The sequence below is a fragment of the Arachis duranensis genome, chromosome 4 (assembly GCF_000817695.3).
Source record: "Arachis duranensis cultivar V14167 chromosome 4, aradu.V14167.gnm2.J7QH, whole genome shotgun sequence".
NCBI classification, from domain to species: Eukaryota; Viridiplantae; Streptophyta; class Magnoliopsida; order Fabales; family Fabaceae; genus Arachis; species Arachis duranensis.
In genome coordinates, this window is record NC_029775.3 from 117,888,287 (window position 1) to 117,906,550 (window position 18,264).

At 34.2% G+C, this 18,264-nt stretch overlaps 4 protein-coding genes across 4 annotated transcripts; 1 reads left to right on the forward strand and 3 right to left on the reverse strand.

Annotated features, from left to right (window-relative positions):
- The first annotated feature begins 2,001 nt into the window (after positions 1–2,001).
- LOC107486582 (protein COBRA) lies at positions 2,002–5,028 on the forward strand. Its single transcript, XM_016107137.3, has 6 exons — positions 2,002–2,238; positions 2,969–3,048; positions 3,283–3,739; positions 3,844–3,991; positions 4,080–4,351; positions 4,426–5,028. Exons 1-6 carry the CDS (start codon positions 2,139–2,141, stop codon positions 4,713–4,715), a joined length of 1,347 nt encoding a protein of 448 aa, XP_015962623.1. The 5' UTR covers positions 2,002–2,138; the 3' UTR covers positions 4,716–5,028.
- A 102-nt stretch (positions 5,029–5,130) lies between these two features.
- On the reverse strand, positions 5,131–7,413 carry LOC107486581 (COBRA-like protein 4). Its single transcript, XM_016107136.3, has 6 exons — positions 7,194–7,413; positions 7,030–7,109; positions 6,338–6,794; positions 6,099–6,246; positions 5,749–6,026; positions 5,131–5,648 (listed from the first exon to the last, which is right to left on the reverse strand). The coding sequence occupies exons 1-6, from the start codon at positions 7,246–7,248 to the stop codon at positions 5,371–5,373; spliced, it is 1,296 nt and encodes a 431-aa protein (XP_015962622.1). The 5' UTR covers positions 7,249–7,413; the 3' UTR covers positions 5,131–5,370.
- Positions 7,414–11,749: 4,336 nt separating this feature from the next.
- Positions 11,750–14,053, reverse strand: LOC107486583 (putative methylesterase 11, chloroplastic). Its single transcript, XM_052260726.1, has 7 exons — positions 14,049–14,053; positions 13,734–13,797; positions 13,580–13,636; positions 13,023–13,259; positions 12,778–12,921; positions 12,436–12,567; positions 11,750–12,231 (listed from the first exon to the last, which is right to left on the reverse strand). Exons 1-7 carry the CDS (start codon positions 14,051–14,053, stop codon positions 11,959–11,961), a joined length of 912 nt encoding a protein of 303 aa, XP_052116686.1. The 3' UTR covers positions 11,750–11,958.
- LOC127739564 (pentatricopeptide repeat-containing protein At5g14770, mitochondrial-like) lies at positions 14,017–17,549 on the reverse strand. Its single transcript, XM_052260769.1, has one exon. It carries the CDS (start codon positions 17,421–17,423, stop codon positions 14,316–14,318), a length of 3,108 nt encoding a protein of 1,035 aa, XP_052116729.1. The 5' UTR covers positions 17,424–17,549; the 3' UTR covers positions 14,017–14,315.
- Positions 17,550–18,264: the final 715 nt, after the last annotated feature.

Here is an 18,264-nt window from a genome sequence, read left to right on the forward strand (position 1 = left end):
ACAAACACCTATATACTAAATTTTTTTTAATCCTCATTATATATATAGTAAAAATAAACGCTATTTTTAATATTTTATTATACAGATAGAATATAAATTTTATATTTTTCTCTTCTTAAAAATTGTTTCCTTATATATTTTCAACGATATTATCTTATCAAAAGCATTTTTATTTTTTATCATATAATAATTATCACCATACTAATTTGTACATTAGGAACGCTTGAAGAGGTTGTCCCTTAGGAGAGTCAAGTTGTGTCGGTAAGGTACACCCCCCTATAAAGCAAGGATTCCATCACATGCAAATCGAGACACCAATTACCACCGACACAAAAATGAGGTCCATCTTATGTTCCACAAAATTCCTCCAATCACTATTTGACACGTGTATTTGATTAGAGCATCATAATTCAATTAACGACAAATATTGATTTGTATAAATAAAGAAAGAAAAAAGAATTATTGCAAGAGCTGACCCAATGCCACAGGTTGCTTTCAAGAATCTACATATTTAGTTGGTTTGATATTGATCGGGTGATTAATCAATAGCTGTTTCACATTAATAAAAACTAAGAAAATTCGTCTAGTTCTATTATTCTATTGCCATCTACAACCATGAGGAAAAACAATTCATACGTTAGGTGCAACAAATTGATCATATAATTATTTTATGGCTTAAAACAGTAACATGGCATAAGTGAATAACTTTAGAAATGTTTTAAGAAATAATTTAGTGCGAGTCTCTTGCATTAGAAGGCCGTTGGTGTTAACACGAAAAGGAAAATGTTAAAATTCCAATTTGGTTAAGAATGGAAACAATGAACATAGAAAATAAAATTTGTTTTTACAGTAGTATCCAATCAGTAAATAAAATATTTATCGAATTCGAATTTTATTTAAAAAATTATTATTATTTAATAAATTATTAGATACAAAATTAATTTTAAATTCTCAATATTTATTTTAGAAACGATTAAATTAATTACTCAATTAACTTTTGAATTAACATGAATTCATAAATAGAAATAACGTGATAATACATACTATATAAGGAGTTGGAAATGAGAACTCCTATTTTATTTCTACATTATCCAAAATTTTTGAAGTTAAAATAAGATTATGTTGTGCATTGAAGATTGTAAAAAAAAAATGTACTAAACTCTCAATATTTATTTAAATAAATGAGTGAGATGACCAATCAACGGTGAAATTTGAACTCACAACATTTATTTAAACAAACGAGTGAATTGACCACTCGACCAACCTAAATTAATTAAATTCATGACTAGTTAATTATTACATTCACAAAACAGAATTTAAACCATCACTTACTTAACTCATACAAGTAACTAATCATATGCCACATGGGCCATGATATTTAGAGGCTAAATTAATTATACAAGCCCAACCATCTTCACTTTTTTACCTTATAATAATAATAAACTACCATGCCCAAAAATAAATAAATTAAATAAAAATCAACTAACCAATTAAATTTGATTGGTGTAATAATTAATTTATTAGCTCTCTTAAAATAAGTATCGAAAGTTTAAATTTGACATTATATATGCAACAATTTATTGATTAACAATAAATTTTTAAATAAAGTTTTTTTTTTGTTGTCCATGGTATCTCCCAATCCGACAGGTTAAGGACTAATTCGTCACGGATCTGAGCTCCATTTAAGGGTCTGCCGCTGGCCAATGGGTTACTGCATGCACAAAACGGGATTCGAACCCCCAACACTTATTTAAGCGGACGAGCAAGCTGACCACTCGACTAATCCAAATTAGTTTTTTTAAATAAAGTTTTGATTCACGATAAATTAGTCTTTAGGCTACTAAATTAGGAGATACCGTCTAAATAAAAAAAACAATCAACTAACCATTTTGTTTTCCTTTTCCACAATGATAATCACAATTAATCATTTGTTAATGAAAATTAGACATATAAGGTGAAAGAAAATAAGAAAAAAGAAAATCCAACTCACTCTGATTTCACCTTCTCTCTCTCTCTCTCTCTCTCTCTCTCTCTCTCTCTCTCTCAGTCTTCTTCTCTGTAAACAGATCTTGATCTGTTTCAAGCAAGAACTGAGAGCATCAGAGTCACACCACATTCCATTTTTGTGACTAACAAACATGATGGGCTTCTTCTTCTCTTTGATGTCACACCACAAAGCTGTTCCCACTTGCTTTGTGTTCTTCTTCCTGCTTTCTTGCACCTGCTTCACTTCAACAGGTTGGTTCATCCCCATTTCCTTTTTTCTCACCAAATTTCTTATCTTTTTAGTTCGATTTGTGTTTTTCTGAACTTGGGCTGTCAATTTTTGTTAGCCTTCAGTTCCTGGTGCTTGGACCTTAGACAATTTGGAACTAATTCTTGTCAAAGATTCAACCTTTGTTCTCTGAATTTGATGTTTCTTATCCAAATGTGGAAAGCATTTATTAGCTTCTTCTGTTTTATTCTTTTCAACTTGATGTCAATTGTCTCAGCTGAAAAATTATGGCGGCGTTTAGCTTCTTTTCTTGATGCCAAGATTTACTATGAAATTTTATGTTCTGATTATCTTTTAAATAATAATTTTCTCGGATTATAATTGATTTGCATTTGAATTAAGTGATAAGTATAAGTTCATTTTTCAAAACCTCCTTTTTGTGTCTGCAATACTTTCAAGTCGAATCTGTGGTTGCTAAAAGGAGGTTTGTGCTTATGGAGCCATAAAATTGGGGAATTCACACATGGGTGGTTATCACTATTGATCAATTTTTGCTTCAAATGAAATGATTCATGTATTGAAGGTTTAGATTTAGGTATTCCAGTGCTTAAAACATTAGTAACTTAGTGTAAAACATTTTCATGTGTCACACCACTCATTGTTCTGTGATAGGAAGATTCAATGATTTTTTTAGTTTTCTTTTTTTTTTTAATTTCTTTCTTTTAATGCTAATAACTTCTGTTTATATTTCAGAAGCTTACGATGCACTTGACCCAAATGGAAACATCACAATCAAATGGGATATCATAAGCTGGACACCTGATGGTTATGTTGTAAGTACAATTTTTAACAACCTTTGCCAATTAATATGTGAATCAAAACTATAACCATCTGTTGTACAATTTTGGCATCTGAAGTGATTGCTCTGCATGTTAGCTTTCAGCCTCATCTCATGTTTGATATATTAGTTCTTATTTGGACTATATAACTAGAATAACAGCTTGAAAAGTACCAGGGTTTTTGTTCTATTAGCTACCTTCTTATCTAAGAAAAAATTGAATGAACAGGCTGTCGTTACGATGAACAACTTCCAACAATATCGGCATATTGCAGCACCTGGCTGGTCAATGGGATGGACATGGGCGAAGAAGGAGGTTATATGGAGCATGATGGGAGGACAGACCACTGAACAAGGAGATTGTTCAAAGTTTAAGGGAAACCCTCCACATTGCTGTAAGAAGGATCCGACCGTTGTGGATTTACTTCCCGGCACACCTTACAACCAGCAAATAGCAAATTGCTGCAAGGGTGGAGTACTTAGCTCATGGGCCCAGGATCCGACCAACGCAGTCGCATCGTTTCAAGTCAGTGTTGGTAGAGCTGGAACCACCAACAGAACTGTCAAAGTGCCCAAAAATTTCACCTTGAAAGCTCCCGGTCCGGGCTATACATGCGGGCCAGCAAAAATTGTGCCCCCAACAAAGTTCATTCAATCAGACAAAAGAAGAGTGACCCAAGCACTCAGTAAGTAAACTAACTTTTATGTACTTACAACATTTACCAAGCATCCTCACTGAAATTTTTACTACAGTTTCCTTTGAACTTAACATTACACTAATTGGATGCAGTGACATGGAACGTGACATGCACATATTCGCAGTTTCTAGCCCAAAAAACTCCCACTTGCTGTGTCTCTCTCTCGTCGTTCTATAATGATACTATTGTGCCTTGCCCAACATGTGCATGTGGCTGCCAGAGCAACTCATCTTGTGTAAAGTATGTTTTCATCACTCAGCACTGAGATTCTCTTCTAGAAAATAAGACTGTACCTTCACTTATTCCTTTTCTCTTTTGTATATTACAGTGCAAATACGCCACATTTGGCATCGGTCGTTGCTGGAAAGAATAACTTTTCTCCTTTAGTTCAATGCACTAGCCATATGTGTCCGGTTAGAGTCCACTGGCACGTTAAGCTTAACTACAAGGAGTACTGGCGCGTGAAGGTCACGGTTACCAATTTCAATTACAGGATGAATTATTCAGAGTGGAACTTAGTTGTTCAACACCCGAACTTTGATAATCTGACTCAACTTTTCAGTTTCAACTACAAGTCATTAACTCCTTATGGTGACATAAGTAAGTATAATCCAAATTGGTTGTTTCATTGACTTGTTATTGGATAGTTACTTATGCTTGTTGTTCTTTATCAGATGATACTGCTATGCTTTGGGGAGTTAAGTTCTATAATGATTTTCTCAATGAAGCTGGGCCTAATGGTAATGTACAATCAGAGTTGCTCTTCAGAAAGGATAAGTCAACTTTCACTTTCGAAAAAGGTTGGGCTTTCCCTCGAAGGATCTATTTCAATGGCGACAATTGCGTGATGCCACCACCGGATGCTTATCCATGGTTGCCTAATGCTGGTTCTCAAAAGGAAGTTTCCTTGCTTGTTTTAGTGTTGGCTTATTTGGTATCCTTGCTCTTTTACGCATGTGCTTGAGGTTCCGATCCGCGATTCACTCGACTTTGGTGATAAAAAATTTTCAGTAAGACCAATTTTGGCTCATGTTTGTGATGTCAATTTGGAATTTGAAGCAAGGAGGGGAGTGACATCCAGTGGCAATTGAAGATTAGCTCAGTTGTCCTACAATTTGTTACAAACTGATTCTGCATTTTGGTGCTAGAGTTTGCTACTACGTTTTCTTTTTTTCTTCTTCTCCTGTTATGATGTAATGATATATGTATTCTTATTGTATTTTTTAACCTGTAATTATAATTTTAATAAACATATACAGCAAGATATCACATGAAAAGATAGACTTCTTGAACTTTATATGGATTTGAAATGCTAGTGGTCTATTTTGCAAGAGAATATTGTTCTATTTTCATGTTCAACTTTACCCAGAGAAACAGAATGAAAAATATATGACCAATTCATTACAACATTGCAATACAATCATTTACTCAACTAAAGACAAAATCATTGTAGGGTGTTGTAACTTTCATTCTCTTATAGTGATCATGAATCACTAAATATATATCCATGAGTTTGGCTTGGTGTTCTCAACAAATGCATTAGGGTCTTAAGTCTTAGTACCAGGCTTCAAGAATTTTTCACAAAAACACAGCTTCCATTCAATTATGTACTAAACTCACTAAGCTACAAGCAAGAGAATCAAGAAGAAAATGAGTGATGTTAAGTTAAGTAGCTTTACAGGAGCAGCATTGGGGAGGAATGGGTAGGTATCTGGTGGTGGAAGCATGCATTCTTCACCATTGAAGTAAACCTTGCGAGGAAACGCCCATCCTTGCTTGAACGTGAAGGTATCCTGATCCTTTCGAAGAAGCACTTCGGATTGAACATTCCCACTTGGTCCAGCTTCCATTAATAGATCATTATAGAATTTCATGCCATAGAACATACCAGTATCATCTGCATAAAAAAAATGAGTACAGTTGAGTAGTCATTGTTAAAGTTCTTTACTTGTTAAACAAGCATACACATAACATATCAATTTGCTTGATGAACTCACTGATGGACACATAGGGAAGAATTGGCCTGTAATCAAAACTGAAAACTTGGGTGATATTGTTGAGATTCGGATGCTGGACGGCGAGAGTCCAGAGGGTGTAGTTCATTCTATAGTTGAAGTTCGTTATGGCGATCTTGACTCGCCAGTAGTCCTTGTAGTTGAGCTTCACATGCCAGTGTACCCTGATTGGACACATATGATGAGTGCACTGCAGCAATGGATCATTGTCTCTCTTCGGAGTGTGAGCGCCGGGTGTGTTGAGGAATTTCGAGTCACTCCTGCATTCCATGACAAGATTATTAGCAATAACTGGAAATTCTATTAAGAGTGTTTTGAGATTTTAAGCTTACTTGACACAATTCTTCTTGTTTTGGCAACCACAGGCACAAGTAGGACAAGGAGTAATGGTTTCATTGTAGAAGGATGACAAAGATACACAGCAACTCGGGTTCTTTCTAGCCAGAAATTGCGAGTATGTGCAGGTAACATTCCATGTCACTACATAAAAACACAACAAAGGAAACTTTTTTAGAATTTTTCAGATGCTAAGGAGAAGAATTGACATGTCTTGAGAGTTAAGATAACTTGCTTAGTGCTTGAGTCTTGCGGCGCTTATCTTGTGTAAGGAAAACAGTGGAGGGAACAACCTTGGCAGGGCCACAGGTATAGCCAGGTCCTGGAGCCAAGAGAGTGAAGTTCTTGGGGAGTTTAACTGTCTTGTTGGAGGTGCCAGCTTGTCCAACACTGACTTGGAAGGCGGAGACAGCGCTCGAAGGATCTTGGCCCCATGCTGAAACCACTCCACCCTTGCAGCAGTTTGAGTATTGCTGATTGTAAGGTACACCAGGGAGAAGGTCTACAACTGTTGGAGTTTTCTTGCAGCAGTGAGGTACATTGCCTTTGAACTTAGAACAATCTCCTTGCTCTGTTGTTTGAGCTCCTACCATGGTCCATATAACCTCTTTCTTTGCCCATGACCATCCTAGGGTCCATCCCGGATTCGGGATGTGCCGGAACATTTGGAAATTGCTCATTGTTACCACTGCCTGGTTAGGAAAAAATCAATAGACACAAACACTGATGAATTTTCAATTCTCTTACTATCTACTCTTTCAAAAGAACCCAAAATATAGGACTTGTTACAAACTAGTGCAAATAATTCATTGTTCAATAAATGTGAGAATGACATACATATTGAACAACAAAGTTTATCTAAATTGTTCAATAAATGTTAAAAATATGAAACAAGCAACAAGGATGTTTTTTGCTTTTATTGCTTACCACATAGCCGTCTGGTGTCCAAGACATAACATCCCATTTGATTGTTATGTTTCCATTTGGATCCAAAGGATCATATGCAGCTAAAAAGAAAAAAAAAACAATAAATAAGTAAAATATGTGTGTGAAAATGAAAAAGGCGAATGAAGGTGAAAATGAAACAAAACCTGCATAAGAGAACAGAACAATAACACAGAGAGGTATTATTATGACAAGCCTCATTGCCTGATCAAGATGTTGTGCCTCTAATGTTTTATCAAATAATAATGTGACAATGTTTGCCTCCAGGATTCACTTAGAAACCTTATTGGAGTGGCATTGGAAGTGTAGTAATGTAGAAAAAGAGCAATGGAGGGAATTGTGATTCAAGTGATGGCTCAACTAATGGTTGTTAGGTACCTTACAGTGCATATATATTGCTATCACTGTCTCACTTACACACTCAGATCTTGAATTCAACTTGATTCCCATATCTTGAAGCAACAGCCACTGACCAGAACAATAGGCTGGAGAACATAACACCTCAGCTGTTTGTGCAGTTGCTCTATCATGGGTTAGGTTCACCATACTGAGAATTCACCAATTTACCCTCAGCTGTTTGTTTTGTCTCTAGGATTTCTAATATCTAAATGTTTTGTCTAAGAAATTATTATTGGGTTTGAACAAGTTTGGCATGAAACTTAATGCAAATGTGGTATCATTTGAAGTAACATGTGTCACTGTTTTAGATCTTGCCAACTAAGAATAATACAGTGAGGCTAATGGCTATTGTTTCTTCATGGTCATTGAATTTGTATCCACGTTGAGTAATGAGAGACATGAGTTTGATGCAAGCAAAGTTTTCTTCATAGAAAGTATGTAGGGACAGGTAGTAAGTTCCTTTCTAAATCCAAAAGGATACACCAACTTTTCTACTCTATCTATGCCTCTTATATTAACTTGCTCAAGTGACTACTACTTTGAAGTATTATTACTTTAACAATTTCTAGGTGGAAACTCAGGTGCAGTCGCCTTTACGTGAAGTTGATAAGTAAGAGCCGTTAGATGATTTGACTGATTTGACTAAATTTTCATCTTACAGTTCTCAGCTATTAACTTCACGTGAAGTCGACTGTACCTGAGTTTCCACCCAATTTCTAAAGATTAAACATTTAGTTACTTTTCTTTACAATAAGTGCACATTTAAATTTGTCTCTTCATTTTCACATGGAGACTAAGTTTTTTTACCACTTAATCCAACAATGTACTCTTTGCTATAATAATATAATCTATCTATTATATAAAGGAGATATAAAAGTCAAAGAAGTATGGTGAATCCAAAACTTTTTTGTTTGAATATTAAAAATTTACCATATTGACTAAACTCATATTTGTTATTATTATACATATTTAAATTAATTAATTAATTAATAGCATGGTAGTGTCTATTAATACACTAGTAGTAATAACAATAATAATATATAGTGTTTTGCTTAAGTTTCTTAATATAAAAAAATTTGTGTTAAAATTACTTGAAATTAGTTTTTTTTAAATGTATTTATTATATATTTAAAAAAGAATTGTAAACAGAAGCTGCAAAACACACAAAAAACAACACCACAAGCTAATAATAAATAATAAGTAACCAAATTAAAACGACACCACTTCTCGTCCACTTTATTATTTAAAACTGCTGAGTGAAGTCAACCAATTCTTCCACAACAGAAGTCAACTTATTATTAACCACATTGCACTTGGCGAGAATCTCTTCTTGTTCCTGAAATGCTGAAATTGAGGCCATCTCTTCTTCCTAGTGGCACTTCATAGTTAGGCCCTCCTCACTGCCACAAAAATAATAATATATAATTAGCATATTTTGTATATTTTATTAATTAAAAATAATTTATCTAACATAATTAATTAATAATTATATTTTTATTTGAATATCAAAAGTGTCTAATGTACTGATAATATTTTAAAATCCAAATTACAGTAAGTAGGACTAATTAACTAATTACCGATTAATTATATATAAGGCATATCTTCGGAAACCATCATGATCAACAACTTTTTTTAATTAAAAAAAAACATGCATGGCCTACTACTAACTTTGCTTATTTTACTTTTTCTTTTTAATTAACAAATTTTCCAAAGACACTAATTAGAAAACTATAATATAAGTGAAAAATTTTGATGGAAAATACAAGTTAAATGTTAAATTTTGATATTTTTATGTAGTGATGAATATATTGAATAAAAAAACTTCATCAATAATGTCTTTACGACATTTTTAACAATTTTTTTTTTAAATTTAACCAAAAAAATCAACTATTTTTCAATCACTTTCATCTAATAAAATTATTTTTTATCCTAAATTCTAAATTTTAAATTTTAAATTCTAAATCTTAAACTCTTCAAAAAAATGTAAAAAACAATTCTATAATAAAATAAGGTTAGTTAATGTTTAGAAGAAGGAGAAGCAAAATAAGGCTTTAATTAACAAAAAAATATCCTTTTTAAAAAAAGAGAAGGCTTAAAAAGAAATTGAAAAGCACACAATAAGTTAAGAACCAAAACTCAGCCCTTTGGTGTGTTGTACAATAAACTTTTTAAGACTTTTGGCACACCAAACACAAGTTCTCAGGATACCATGTTGGGCTTTTCAAAATGGACTCATAATTCGAGCCCAACAAGCATCACCACTATTAATATAAAAAATCTAAAAGTCAGCAATTTTATTAAATTCTAACCAGTATATAACTAGCAAAAGAAAAATGAATAAATTCATATTATTGTATAAAATCTCACATCATTAAAAATATTATTAATGACTATTTAATGGCTACAAATCACAAAAATTACTGCCTCTAAGACTCTTCAATAAAAAAAACGTTCTCAAATCATTCACCACAATACATATATTTACTATTTAGCCACTAACCCACTTTTACCGAGTTAGTGCAAACTTGCAAATATTATTTCAGATGTTGATTTACGAATTTAATTCTTGTGTATATTGCATAAATTCACCTTTCAATTTAGATATGAAAGGGGGAATAGTGTAGAACGCAGTTATGTAGTATATGAATGCTTTACGCAGTTGTGGTGTCAAGAGCGAATCCTTCAATTTGTGTTTAAAAAATTAAAAAAATTTACGGTACACAAATCGAACCGTCCGATTTGTGTTTTTAATTTTAACAAAGAAATCGGACAGTCCATTTTCTTTACTTCATAGTTCAGAAAAAAGTGTCTCTACATTCATGCCTAGTACCACCCACTTTCATAACTATGTACAACACACACAGAATTTACATATCCAAAAAAATAAGCAGCATAAATTTGTATGAAATTATATTCATTCCTAAAATATTATAGTAGACTCATCATATTAGTTAGTTTGATGAATATTTTTTAATAAAATTTTATAAAGCATTGTTGAATTTTTTTATTTGATATCTCAAAAAAGTTGAGTTTCTTTCTCCATTCCAATTGTACCTCAAAAGGTCAATAACATATCAAACGTGTTCCCACGCGAGATATCAACAAAATCAAGAGATTAATTAAGTAGTTAAAACATCTTAGCTTTCCTTGAACATTTGTAAAGCACGACGAATTTCTTTATTAATTTTGCTAACAGTTTCCATCTATTATAATTAGAGTGGAAAAATATTAAAATGTTGGGGAAAGTATCCACAGAGAGAGAGAGTAGAACATAACACATGCCAGCCATGTTAGACCATCAAAAAAAGAATGTAGAACGCATTTCATGCAAAGACTTTTCCTCCTTTGCAATGTGCATAGACATGATCCCATGCTATGGAGAAGTAGATTTTGGATTTTAATTTTGTATTTCAGGTATCTCCTCCCTTATTGTTATGACCAATTCTGATAGAAAAAATTCTTTTATAGACACAAGTCTAACATGTGGTCTTCGAAAGCAGTGGGAGGATGATCATTCCCATTTGTTAATAGAAAAAATTCTTTTATAGACTCATCATATTAGTAAGTTTGATGAATACTTTTTAATAATCTTATAAAGCATTGTTGATTTTTTGTTAATGAAAATTTCAATATTTGATACCTCAAAAAAGTTTATATTATATTAATCTGAGTTTCTTTCTCCATTCCAATGGTATCTCAAAAGGTCAACAACATATCAAATGCGTTCTCACGCGAGATATCAACAAAATCAAGAGGTTAATTAAGTAGTTAAAACATCTTAACTTTCCTTGAACATTTGTAAAGCACAACGGAATTTCTTTATTCATTTTGCTAACAGTTTCCATCTATCATAATTAGAGTGGAAAAATATTAAAATGTTGGGAAAAGTATGTAGAAAAAGGAAGAGAAAGAGGGAGAGAAAGTAGAACATAACACATGCCAGCCATGTTAGACCATCAAAAAAAGAATGTAGAACACAATTCATGCAAAGACTTTTCCTCCTTTGCAATGTGCATAGACATGATCCCATGCTATGAAGAAGTAGATTTTGGATTTTAATTTTGTATTTTAAGTATCTCCATCATTATTGTTATGACTAATTCTGATCGAAACAATTCTTCTGTAGACACAAGTCTAACATGTCATCTTTGACACACTCAAATAAAAGTTGTGACAGAATCCAGAATCGCAATTATATTTTAAATAAAGTTAGTGAGACCTACTTTTATTATGAATGCACCTAGAAATAATGTGGTAAAGCTGTGTCTATGCAAATCTTAACACTTTTTTTTTTCACTAGTAATACTCAGCAATATACCATGGATTTTATGTTGCAAGTACTATCTTTTACAAGTTACAGGTTTTTAACTCAAAAAGAATTAAATAAAAAAACAATGGAAAAGAAGAATGAAACCTGTAACTTGCACACAATAACACATTCCTATATGATGTTATTGGAGCTTTTGGTGTGGATTTGGCTTCACAAACAACTTATGTAGATGAATGTTATCATCAAAGGATCTTTGAGATTTCTACAAGTAACTTGTGCAGGGCTTGAGGCTTCGAGAAAAAGGGAGAATGATCCGCGCCTTTCAAACGAAAAACCTTTTCTGGAGGGCTTGCATTTATCATGGCTTCCTGGAGAGTGATGGTTATGGCATTGTCTTCAAGAGTTTCTATGTAGAATCGCCGTACGATACCATATTTGAGGTCGGAAAGGGAAAGTTTCTCTAAAACCGGTGCAAATGGAGTTGGCCTCATCGAAACAGATGCTAATGCAACATCCTGCATTAAGAGAGAAAAAGAGAAAAGATGGTCAATTCCAACTCGCATCTGATTGATCGAATGCTCCCTCTATAACTATCACTTTAGAAAAACTTTCTTGGTTTGATATATCTGTCATTCTTACAGAAACAAAAAGAAAAGAGTCCTCTCATTCATATATATATAACAGTTGAAGAAACATATTCGAGTAACATTGAAACTTACTTTGGCAGGACTTTGATTGAATAACAAATCCCTCAACAACGACTTGTCAAGATCGAAAGCAGTGGGAGGATGATCATTCCCATTTGCATAGAGAAAAATTTGTGCTTGTTGCATAAGATCATCTGAACCTTCCTGCAACAGATAGCCAGAAAGAAAATCATCAATAAAAGGACATGTTAATTCTCTGTTCTCAAATTCACTAGTTCCTTGTAAGATATGAACATTCTTCATCAAAAGACAGCAAGTTCATCAGTTTAGCATGCAATTGAAGCATATTATGCCCACAAATCCAACCAAAGAACAGGTGAAAAATAAGATGTAATGGTAGCAAGAATGGAAAACCTTTTGAGAAATGATATCGAGAGTACTTTGTCCGCTTGTTAGCATTGCCGCAGCAATAAACACAGCCTTGGAAACCTTATGAGGAAACAGCTCCATCGCATACGATATACATGCCCCGCCAAAATCATGTCCAACCAAGATTACCTTTTTTAAGAATCGGAAACTCTCAGATGCAGCCAATAAAGATACAAATTAACATAGAACAGTCCATCAGCTATAAAATGGGCATGTAATGAAATAAGCACCTTTTCTCCTTCAGGAAGTTTTTCAACAAAGTCAGTAAGTGGCTTCACATATTGTGAGAGGCTCTTTATGTTGTTTGTATCAAATGAATGAACTCCAGAACCGGTTAAATCTATGGCGGATACTTTATAACCAGCTTCTTCTAGAAGTGCTATAGTTTTGTACCAACACCACGCACCAAAACCACCTCCATGAACAAGAACAAAATGATTCGTCTCGAGATCATCAACCTTTATACCCTGTCAAATTGATAAGAAAAGAAGAACTCCTATTATTTGAGTTCTAAGAAAAATGAGAACTAAATAATCGTAGTTTGCTCTAATAGCAGTACACCAATTTCTGCAATAGATAAAAAATAAATAAGTGAATAAAGCTAGAAATTCTGAATACATTTTTTTGTTTGAAAATAAATAAGTAAAAAATAGCAGTACACCAATTTCTACACAGTCATTTCATCCTCAATACTTAGATTCTGAATGTCAATTATTATTTTAGAGACCATGTCTTTGTCACCATAATATCTCTGTTTTGTGATTAGAAAGAGCCAAAACAAGGTTACCTTCAAAGTTATACACAACTTGCAGTAGAAAACACTTGAAAGGTCAAACCTCACATCCTCAATTCAATGAATGAAACACAACATATTTGAAGTTTTGAACACACGTAGGACAAGCCGCCAAGAAAAATTCTCTTACACGTTCCTTAAAAATTACGTCTTGAACTAGGAGAAGAGGATGCATATCAAACACAAGTGATTTTCTTTTCTTTCCCAAAACACTGTTCACAGTCCAAGAAAAACTGATCATCACAGAAACCAATCACCACCATAATTGTTTCATCTCAATTTGTTATCCCATTCCACAAACGCATCATTTCCATCTTCATTATTTTAAGGCCATGATACAAAATATGATTACTATTCATTATAAATTACAGAAATCAACAAGCCCAGAAAATCAAACCAGATATTTTTAATTTAAAAAACGGATCAAAAGGGAAACGAAAATAATAATAATAAAAAGAGAGACCCCATTAGTCCATTACACCTAAATCCAAAACTGGACTAAATCACTAAATTATCCAACTTTACCAAATCAGCTTATATGAAAATACCAAACAAAATCACGCAGTCGTTCAATACCATGATCAAGTTTCAATCCTTCAAATTAAAAAACCACCCACCTAAAAAAAAAAATTAATTGAAAATATACAAAATTTAAAGATATTGGGAGTCCTCCAACTTCCTCACTCCACTTCAAGGATTAACATTTATGACCCACTTTTTAGACCATTTTTCAGCTATTCTTCCTTTCGGTAAATAGCTTCAATAACTTTTGAGCATCAGACTTTTTCCCTGGTAAAGAAAAATTTGAACTGATATATGAGATTGTGCTATCTGATGGCACATGTCCTTTCTCACACATTTCAATCAGCAATTTTTTCGCTTCAGCCCGATATGACATTCTAAGTTCCCTATCCATCTCTGGCTGGCAGGATAATTTGCACCATCCGCAAATTAGAATGTCGTATGTTGAAGAATTAGGAATTCTTCCCCTTGTCAGCATTTCATACAAAAGTTCTCTAGCATGGCGCATTTTTCCTGCTTTTGCATAATCATTAATAAGGGCGTTATAGGTGCCAACAGTGGGAACAAAACCTTTGATTATCATTTCACAATAGAGCTTCATAGCATCCTGTTTGTTTCCAGCTCTACCATGGCCAAAAACCAAAATATTGTAAGTAGTGGCATTCGGTGTGAGTCCTCTTTCTTTCATCTCGCTAACTAATTTCTTTGCCTCTCTCATAAAATCAGAAGTTGAAAGACCTCCTAAAAGGGTATTATAAGTGGTAATGTTTGGAGAGATTCCATCAGCCAACATATGAGAATAAGTATCGAATGCCTTTTCCACATGACTTCCTACAATGTAACCACGAATAAGGGCATTATAAGTAACAACATCAGCTAAAATTCCACTTGCCACCATTTCAGTGAGCACCGCATTTGCTTTTTTAGTCATTCCTAACCTGCAGAGTACGGTGATTAGAGTGTTATACACAGCCTGGTTGAGTGTGAGGCCACTATCCACAAGCATCTTGTGAATTTGCAAAATTGCATTTGCTCTTCTATTCCTTGAGGCAGCTTTAAGCATAAATTTATGAGTAATTGGCATGGGAACAATCCCCATAACCAACATTTCATTCAAAATATCTATTGCCTTTTCAAATTCACCAGCTTTAGAAAGCCCGCCAATCAGAATGTTAAAAGTGACTGCATTTGGCATTATCCCGTAGCTCTTCATCTCGGTCAAGAGACCCAGTGCATCTTCAGTGTTCCCTTTTATGCAGTATGTGTTAATTACAGTATTATATGTAGTACAATCCGGAGCTATACCCAACTCTTTCATTTTCGAAAACACATACTGCGGATCATATTTCCCAAGCTTCAAAAGCCCCTTAATGAAAGCATTATATGCAACAACATCAAACTGTGTGCTTTTCTCTGTCATTTCCTGGATTAATGGGAGTGCAGCTGATTCATTCCCTTCATTAAAGTAGCCATCTATCAGAGAAGTGTAGTTAACAATATCTGGACAAAGACCCCGAGAACACATATCTTTAATTAATGACTCAGCTTCCTCCATTCTTCCAACTCTTTTCAAGTTGTTAAGCAAGATATCAAATATTACATTGTTTTCCTCTAATCCCTGTGATTTCATTTCCTTATAAAAGTGAGCAGCAGCTTCCTGTTCGCCTGCCTTAAAATAACTATCGATTAAAATTGCATAAACAAAAGTATTCAGCGCAATGTTCCTTTTAATCATCTTCCCTAACACATCAACTGCTTTACTGAGCATTCCTTTTTTGGCATATCCATTCATAATAGAAGAAAAAGTAACAACATTTGGAAGAACATGTTCCTTGTCCATGATTTGCAACACTAACTCCGCACGTTCCATGTCTCCTACCTTGCAATAGCCATCAAGCAATGCTGAATAAGTGACACAGTTTGGGACAAGATTGAACTTTAAAATTGTTTGAAACATGTCCTCAGCATCTTTGAGTTTTCCAGACTTTAAAAGTCCATCCATCACAATTGTGCACGTAACTAGATCAAAAGATAAGCCCCGAACAACCATTTGGCCTTGAAGATTAAAAGCTTCCATTATCCTCCCTGATTTGAACAAGGAATTCATAACTATAGAGTACGAGACATGATTAGGGTCTAAACCCATTGTGTACATCTCCCTCAGTAGCACTGCCGCTTCATTTAATTTGCCATGCCTGCAAAGTCCACAGATAATTGAATTACAAGTAACCACATCAGGAATGATCCCGTTCATAATCATTCGCTCATACAGAGAAAGGGATTCTTCAATTCCACTATGCTTAGCATACCCATCAATTACTGTTGTGTACGTGGAAGGTGTTGGCTGCAAGTCTCTTATCTCAGCCTTAGTTTTAACAAAACGGTTTTTCAATTGACCAAATTCTTCATCATTTCGAAACCCCAAAATCTCACTGAGAAGAGACTCGGCCCTCACAATGTCACCCATCTTACAAAAAGCTTTGAGCAAAGTATTGTAGGTAACAATATCAGGCCTGATGCCACCCCTCCAGCCATTCTCCATCAAAACCAATGCATGATTCATCAGTCCAGCTTCACAATACCCATCAATCAATGTGTTGAGGCCTATAACATCTTCTGGAATACCCCCATCAACTAAATTGTACATCACCCACTCTGCATATTGAACCAATCCAATTCTGCAATACCCCTTAACCAGGATATTGCAGGTAATTGAATCAACACATATCCCTCTTTTAACCATCTCAGACAACAAACCAAACCCCTGATCTGCCAATCCTTGCACACATAAACCCCAAACCACAGTATTATACGTAACAGTATCAACATCATTGCTCCTAAGATACTCTAAAGCCAAATCCAATTCTCCAACTTTGCATAAAGAATGAACCAATATGTTGACACTAAAAACATCAGGCACAACACCACGGAAGACCATTTCGGAAAACAGAACCTTTACTTGAGAAACGAAACCAGAAGCATTGAATTCATACAAGAGCCTATTCCACAAAGGCAAAACAGGAACAAGACCAAGTCCACACATGGAAGAGAAAGCACAAGAGGCTTTGCAAAACCTGCCACAGACCACGTAGAGGCGAATGAGGGTGCAGAAGAAGAAAGCGTAGAGATGGGTCTTGGTGGGTGGGATCAAAATCGAATCTTTATGGGAAAAGGAGGAGAATATTCTGATAGGAGGGGAAGTTCGGGGAAAAGTGGGAGCTAAAGAGTGTGAGGTTGTGGCCACGGAAGAGACAAAACACTTCAGTGTCTTTGTTCGCAGGTTGTTGAGAAGCCTCATATTTGCTGAAGAGTACATTCAAATATCGAAGGAAATGGTCTCTGAAGTGGTGTTGTGCACTGATATGCCATTGAACATGGTTGAACAATAACACAGCAGCCAGCACCAAACACTGGAACTTGGATACTCTGTTCTGTTCAGCTCTAATATTGTCCTTAATGCCTCAACAAACTGAAGAATCACGGACTCAACCTTTTCGATTGAATTAGCTTTCACTGCTCAACATACAAAGTGCAGGCATACTTTCCAAAGCCACCAAACATAACCATTAGGACCTGTAGATGCAATCATGAAATAATAATAATAAAAAAATTGATCCCATGAAAACAAGCACAGTGGCTCAAGGACGAAACCAAAATTTTTAGAACAATTCAATGACCTAAATGAAATATACATCAACAATTCCTTGAATTTAGATGATAAACATAACTACTTAAGTGAAAATTCATTGAATTTAGATTCATATTCAATCGGTTATAAGTTCATATTTTCTTCTTCTATCAATCACAGTCTAAGCACAATTTCTTCTACATCAGCCTGAAATGTATTAAGAAATTATGATTTATGAGTTATGACACAAACAGTATGTCCAATTACCTTAATCTTCCTTTTCCCATGGAAAAAACAATTCATGAAAAATTAATCAGACTGTTATGAATCAACGCAACAATAACAGCAACAGCAAAATATATCTTTAAAATATTCATTTTTAAAAAAATCAATAAATAAAAATCAGACTGTAAAGAAAAGTATGTTCATCATACATTTGAAGGCTTAAACAGAATTAATGGATTTAGGTTGAATAAACATAGATGTATTATTATCAGCAAATGCTTCTTGATTGATACCAGCAGCACAT